At 53.6% G+C, this 7733-nt stretch overlaps 1 protein-coding gene across 1 annotated transcript in view; it reads right to left on the bottom strand.

Moving 5' to 3' along the window:
* TMCC2 (transmembrane and coiled-coil domain family 2) overlaps window positions 1-7467 on the bottom strand; it is a 29112-nt gene extending 21645 nt beyond the window's left edge. The window contains exon 1 of the mRNA XM_031065142.1: window positions 7037-7467. Within this exon, the coding sequence (XP_030921002.1) occupies window positions 7037-7467 (431 nt within the window). The remainder of the gene's footprint in view (window positions 1-7036) is intronic.
* Window positions 7468-7733: the final 266 nt, after the last annotated feature.

Here is a 7733-nt window from a genome sequence, read left to right as displayed (position 1 = left end):
ATCGTATAAAATAATATTATATTATTTTATATACAATTATATATAATAATTATAGATGAAAATAATATATAATATTGTAATTATATTATAATTATATTATAATTATATCATAATTATATATAAAAATAATATAACATATAAACACAAACTGGGCAGCCACTGGTTTCCAGCAGGGGATTGGGACACACCACTGCCCTGAGCATTCCCAGCTCTCCCTTTCCAGGGGCTGCATCCCACATTCCCAGGAAACAATCCCAGGGACTCAGGGTGGCAGCTGGCCATGAAATCATGAATATGGATGGTGGAACAGATCCTGCTCCCGATTACAGCCAGGGCAGCCTGGCCAGGGTTCTGGAAATCCAGGGTTCCACTGGAACCTGGCCAGGGTTCCTCCCTGCAGCCACTGGAAATCTGGGGTTCTGCTAGAACACCCAGATTTGAGGCCAGGGTTCCACTGGAAATTCGGGGTTCCCCTGGAAATCAGGGGTTCCCTGCAGCCACTGGAAATTCGGGGTTCCCCTGGAAATCAGGGGTTCCCTGCAGCCACTGGAAATTCGGGGTTCCCCTGGAAATCAGGGGTTCCCTGCAGCCACTGGAAATTCGGGGTTCCCCTGGAAATCAGGGGTTCCCTGCAGCCACTGGAAATTCGGGGTTCCCCTGGAAATCAGGGGTTCCCTGCAGCCACTGGAAATTCGGGGTTCCCCTGGAAATCAGGGGTTCCCTGCAGCCACTGGAAATTCGGGGTTCCCCTGGAAATCAGGGGTTCCCTGCAGCCACTGGAAATTCGGGGTTCCATTGGAACACCCAGATTTAAGGCCAGGGTTCCACTGGAAATTCGGGGTTCCCTGCAGCCACTGGAAATTTGGGGTTCCACTGGAATCTGGCCGGGGTTCTTCCCTGCAGCCACTGGAAATTCAGGGTTCCATTGGAAATTCAGGGTTCCATTGGAACACCCAGATTTGAGGCCAGGGTTTCCTGCAGCCACTGGAAATTTGGGGTTCCCCTGGAAATCGGGGGTTCCCTGCAGCCACTGGAAATTCAGGGTTCCACTGGAAATTCAGGGTTCCCCTGGAACACCCGGATTTGCATCCCAGGAAAATTTTGGCCCCGTGCTCTCCACATCCCCTGTGTGAGGAGAATCGGGGAGCAGCGACTTCCAAGGCATTTCCAAATCCCCAATTCCAGCATTTCCAAAGGGCTCAGAGCACCCTCAGAGCCCCAGTGGCACAAAGTTGGGATTTTGGGGAAAGCTGAGATGTTCCAGACTCGACCTCCAGCAGCTGCAGGCAGAGGAGGAGCTCAGGGCCGTGCAGAACGGGTTCCTTCCCCTAAAAATCCCAGACAAATCCAAACCCAGCACTCCCAGCACACCTGGAGGAACCAGAAAAGGGATCCTGTGTCCCCAAACTCTGCAGGAAAAGCTTTTCACCCTTCCCTGAGCCACTCACAACACAAATCTCCGTCCTTTTAGGCTCTTCCTTGGAAATATATAATAAATCTCCCGTGCTGAATCGCTTCTTGGGGAAATAACAATTTAAATTTTATTCTATTTATAGAGTCTCTATGGAAACAGAGGCAGCTTTTGAGAGGTAAGAGCTCCAAACCCCCAGATTCCTCCCATGGAGGGCACGGCCAGAGCTGCACAAGGTCCAGGTGAAAAGAAAACCCCAACCCCCCTAAAGCCTTCAGGCAAATTATTTGTGACATGGACTTCCCAATCTTGAATGATCTTCTGCAGAAATAAACAATTCCAGTTCTCATTTCACATTGGTTTTTTTTCATAAATTTAGTTCTGCTGGCGAATTTGCCTGAGCTGAACACCTTTAATATTATTTCTGTGAAAGTTCTTACACAAAATACTAAGTTAAACGATTAGTTGTCTCAAATTACTTAAATTGCTTTCTTTCTTTAGAAAATTTATTAGAAATTGTTGCAAGGTGGCACTTTGGATTTCTTTTCAGCCAGAGCTGCACAAGGTCAAAGTGAAAAGAAACAACCAACTCCCTTTCCCCAGGGAGATGAAAACAAACTAAAAGTGGAGCTGGCAGGAAAGATTTTGGGAGCCAGACGCCCTCAGGGCTTCTCGATCCAACAGCTCCAACTGAGCAAAATTCACCTTTTCAGACAAATCCCCTCAGGCCCTTTCCAAGTTTTCCTGAAAGAGGCTTTCATGGGCTGGGCAGGCACGGGATCTGCATGGAAAAAAACCAAATTTGAATGGAAAAAAATTTAAAAATGAGGGAAGCAAGGAGGGACCCCAGCTCTGTTTGTCCAGGCTCTGGGTTTGTCTGCTTTCAGGAGCTGTGAGGGGTGCCCACAAACCAGAGCTGTGCTGCTGCACAAGCTCTGTTTTCTCCTGTTTTCCCAGGATATTCCTGCACTTCCAGAGCAGAGGCATTTTCCTGGCACAGAACCGCTCGTGGCTCAGAGCAGAGGCTGTTTTGGAACAGCTACTGCTTACTAACCCCAGCAATGGACACAGATCCATTTCTCAGCGTGGACAGCTGTAAAACACCGGGGTGAATCCAAAAATATCTTGATTTCTTTGGGCTTTCACATCAGCACAGCCAGGCTCTGCTGCTTGGTGGTGGGGGACTTGTTTTTATGGGCTTCAAAGCCCCTGCTCCATGTTCCACATCTGGGAAAAAAAATCCCATTTTAGCCCAAACCAGGACATTTTGCAGGAAAACTGGGGCTTGGAGGATGGTTTTGTTTGGGCTCTTTGGCAATGCCCTTGCCATGCCAGGCTCTCCAGGGTGGTTTTCCTGCTGCTGCCACCCAGCCTGAACCCTGCCAGCTCCCCTCTGAACCATTCCCTGACACCCAAACCCCTTCCTCAGCTCGCACACGGACACACAAGGAGAGGATCTGGTTGCCACGACCTCCCAGCACGGCCCCAGGCTGAGAAATCCTGCTCAGTTGTTAGCATTATTAATTATTTATTCATCCCCAGCCTGCCCAGAGGCTCCAGCCAAGGCTCTGCAGCTCTTTGGAACATTTGCACAAACACGAGGGGAAAGTCTCATCCCTTCCCACCCCATCCCATTCCAGATTTTAAGTCTCATCCCTTCCCACCCCATCCCATTTTACATTTTAGGGCACAGAGGGAAGTCTCATCAACTCCCACCCCATCTCATTTCAGATTTTAAGGTACAGGGTGAAATCCCATCCCATCCCATCCCATCCCTTCCCATCCCATCCCATCCCATCCCATCCCATCCCATCCCATCCCATCCCATATTTTAGGGCATGGGGGGAAGTCTCATTCCTTCTCATTCCATCCTTTTGCAGATTTTAAGTCTCATCCCATTCCATCCCATTCCAGATTTTAAATCCCATCCCTTCCCACCCCATCCCATCCCAGATTTTAGGGCACTGGGAGGCCACAGCCCGCAAACAGCAGCAGGATCCCGGCAGATCCTGCTCATCCCCTTTTGGGTTTTCCAGCCCTGCTGCTGCTTTCCCAGCTGATTCTCCTCAGGCAGGACCAAGAGGCTCCTGCCACCACCCAGCCAGCCTGGGGGACAGGCTCAGAGCTGTCCCCAAGGGGTGACAACCAGCCCAGCCCAGCCCCTTCTCCCCCAGCATCCCCAGCTCCCGCTGCCACAAACGCCAAGGAGAACGCCTGGATGTTCCCAAATGGCAAACACAACACTCCCCCACAGCCTGCTGCTCCTCCGGGGACAGCTGAGAGCAGCAGCAGCAGCAGCAGCAGCAGCATGTGACAAACGTGACTCATCCTGGGCAGGGCACCGGAGTGACAGCGACAGCCCCGAGTTCCCGGGAGAGCTCCGGGAATAACGGGAATAGCGGGATGTGTGCCCAGCTGTGGGGAATAACAGGGAATGCACTGCCCAGGTGTGGGAACGCTCTGGGGATAGCAGGGAACTCAATGTTCACATGTGGGAACGCTCTGGGAATAACAGAATGCACTGCCCAGGTGTGGGGACAGCAGGGAATGCATTGCCCAGGTGTGGGAATGCTCTGGGATAATGGAATGTGTGCCCAGGTGTGGGAATGTTCTGGGGAAATGGAATGGGCTGCCAGGTGTGGGAATGCTCTGGGGATAGCAGGAAATTCAATGTTCACCTGTGGGAACGCTCTGGGAATAACAGATTTCCCTGCCCAGGTGTGGGAATGCTCTGGGAATAACAGAATGCACTGCCCAGGTGTGGGAATGCTCTGGGATAATGGAATGCACTGCCAGGTGTGGAAATGTTCTGGAAATAACAGAGTTCACTGCCCGGGTGTGGGAATGCTCTGGGAATAGCAGGAAATTCAATGTTCACCTGTGGGAACGCTCTGGGAATAACAGACTTCCCTGCCCAGGTGTGGGAATGCTCTGGGGATAGCAGGGAACTCAATGTTCACATATGGGAACGCTCTGGGAATAACAGACTTCCCTGCCCAGGTGTGGGAATGCTCTGGGGATAGCAGGGAACTCAATGTTCACATATGGGAACGCTCTGGGAATAACAGACTTCCCTGCCCAGGTGTGGGAATGCTCTGGGGATAGCAAGAAATTCAATGTTCACATGTGGGAACGCTCTGGGAATAGCAGAATTCACTGTCCAGGTGTGGGAATGCTCTTGGATAATGGAATGGGCTGCCCATGTTTGGGAATGCTCTGGGGATAACAGGGAATAGCAGGAAATTCAATGTTCACATGTGGGAACACTCTGGGAATAGCAGGGAATTCACTGCCCAGGTGTGGGAATGCTCTGGGAATAATGGAATGTGTGCCCAGGTGTGGGAATGCTCTGGGGAAAATGGGATGAACTGTCCAGGTGTGGGAATGCTCTTGGATAATGGAATGGGTTGCCCATGTTTGGGAACGGTCTGGGATAACAGGGAATTCACTGCCCAGGTGTGGGAATGCTCTGGGGATGACAGGGATCCAGGGAAAACCAAGAGAGAGCCAGGGAAAACAGAAACCCAGGGAAAACACATCCAGGGAAAAGAGAAATCCAGGGAAAACCCTTGGCTCAGGAGCAGTGGCAGTTTTGGATGCGGGGTTTTGGATGGATCCCATCACTCCTGCAGAAATCGCTGCCACCCAGGGATTCCTGAGCACAGCTGTCACACACCAGCTCTGCTCCTTGCCAGAACTCCTTTTTTCCCCCTGTTTTTCCCCAAGGCTGTCAGCAGAGGAGCCGGAGCCAGGGCTGGGAAGGGAGAGCTGCCATGGATCTGCCGGAGTTCGGGGCTGGAGGTGACACCAGGCAGGCTGTTCTTTCCAGGGTGCCACCTCAAATCCACCTCACCGGCAGCCACGAGTTTACTCTGATCCTGCCCACAGACTTCCCTGCCCACATCTGCTCCTTGCCAGAACTCCGCTCCATCCATGGGCACAGGAATCTCTGATCCTGTCCCATTCACAGGGACAGGAATCTCTGATCCTTCATCATCCACAGGGACGGGACAGGGACAGGAATCTCTGATCCTTATTTATCCATGGGGACAGGAATCTCTGATCCTGCCCCATCCATGGGGATAGGAATCTCTGGTCCCTAATTATCCATGGGGACAGGAAAGGGACAGGAATCCCTGATCCTGCCCCATGCACAGGGACAGGAATCTCTGATCCTTCATCATCCACAGGGACGGGACAGGGACAGGAATCTCTGATCCTTATTTATCCATGGGGACAGGAAAGGGACAGGAATCTCTGATCCTGCTCCATCCATGGGCACAGGACTCTCTGATTCTTATTTATCCATGGGGACAGGAATCTCTGATCCTGCTCCATCCATGGGGACAGGACAGGGACAGGAATCTCTGATCCTTAATTATCCACAGGGACAGGACAGGGACAGGAACCTTTGATCCACAGGGACAGGACAGGGACAGGAACCTTTGATCCTGCCCCATCCACAGGGAGAGGAATCTCTGATCCTGCCCCATCCACAGGGACAGGAATTTCTGATCCTTTCCCATCCACAGGGACAGGAATCTGAATTTGGAGCAGAACCAGCCTGCACCCACCCCACCTGGGGTTTGGGGCAGGAAAACTGTGATCTATTAATTCATTATTTATTAGTTTATTAACTGGTGGTGGCCGTGGCACAATGCCTGGCGCGCTGTGGCAGCTGTGGGCAGCAGCCAGCCCCAGCCTTGCCCGAGTTGTGCCCAGTTTGAGGATTTATTTTAATGAATTGCTGCATTAAAGGTGAGCACTGGCAGCAGACCTGCAGGAAGGGAGCACAGGCAGCTCGATAAAATCAATGGGGTTTATTTGGCTGCTCCTGGATGAGGCTGTGGAGCTCCAGCTCCGGGTGGGATGTGCCAGCCCTGGAACGTTTGGGGTGGTGGGCACAGCCATGGGAAGCTGCAGCTCCTTGGGGCCAACACTCCCACCCCTTCCTGAGCCTCTGTGACCCAGGTGGGATGGAGAAAGGACAGGGAAAAAATGTGCCAAGCATGGCCCTGAGCTCATGGATCGTGGAATTGGGGAGGCAGAAAATCATGGAATGGTTTGGCTGGGAAGGAGCCTTAAACCTCATCCAGCTCCAGGGGTGGGCAGGGACAGCTCCCAGTGTCCCTGCTGCTCCAAACCCATCCAGCCTGGCCTTGGACACTGCCAGGGATCCAGGGACAGCCACAGATTCTCTGGGATACCCTGTGCCACCCTCCCATCCCCCAGATGTGCCTGGCCCTGGCTCCTCCAGCTGTTTTTGGGGCAGCAGCAGCAGCAGCTGCTCCCCCCAGCAGCAAAGCCAAAGCAGCCTCAGGAGCTGCTGGGCCACCAAGGGAAGGCGCCAGGTGCCACCTCCAGCAGCCACGGGGGCTCCCGGCGCTCAAAGCAGCCGAGTTTTCCTCTGGGAACAAGGATTTGATCTCCTGGCTGAGCCTGGCAGTGCCATCATGACCTTGACCCCGCCGGTGACACCGTCAGGGCTGCCACACCGAGGGGCTCCATCCTGCATCCCACGTTTCCCACTTTTTCCAGGGCTTTTCCAAAGCACCACCGAGGGTGGGCACCCGCTCTGCCCTCTGATCCCACCCTGCCCACGGCATTCCCACGCTGGGAATTCACCGATTAAACCCCGCTGAGCCGCCGGGGGTCGGAGCTGCTTTTTTCCCCCAAAGCCAGGGGAATTCCGTGCGGGATTTCATCCCCTCCGCGATGGGCTCTGTGCCTCCCGCAGCGCTGCAGTGCCCGCCGTTTGTTTTTTTGTTTTCCTCCTCCTCCTCCTCCGGCCCCGCGGGCCCGGCAGGAGCAGCCTCGGGGCCATTCCCACATCGCCACATTTCCACACCGTCACTCCCGGTGCCGCAGCCCCGGATCCTCCTGGATCCTACCGGAGCATCTCCCCCATATCCTTCCAGATCCTCCTGGATATTTCCCAGAGCATCCACCCCAGATCCCTCCGGATCCTCCTGGATCCTCCGGAGCATCCCCCCCATATCCTTCCAGATCCTCCGGAGCATCTTCCCCACGGATACTCCTGGATATTCCTGGAGCATCCCCCCCAAATCCTCCTGCATATTCCCAGAGCATCCCCCCTGGATAATCCCGGAGCATCCCCCCCAGATCCTCCTGGATATCCCCGGAGCATTCCCCCCAATATCCTTCTGGATCCTCCCGGAGCATCCCCTCGGATCCTCCCCCCCCATCGCCCTGGATCCTCCCGGAGCATCCCTCCCATATCTCCCCGAATCCTCCCGGCTCATCCCCTCGGATTCTCCCGGAGCATCTCCCCCATATCCCCCCCGATCCCGGCAGGGATTTC

Source organism: Geospiza fortis, unplaced genomic scaffold (assembly GCF_000277835.1).
Source record: "Geospiza fortis unplaced genomic scaffold, GeoFor_1.0 scaffold184, whole genome shotgun sequence".
NCBI classification, from domain to species: domain Eukaryota; kingdom Metazoa; phylum Chordata; class Aves; order Passeriformes; family Thraupidae; genus Geospiza; species Geospiza fortis.
The sequence above is the reverse complement of the archived record's forward strand: the minus strand, read 5'-3'. Positions and strand labels throughout refer to the sequence as shown.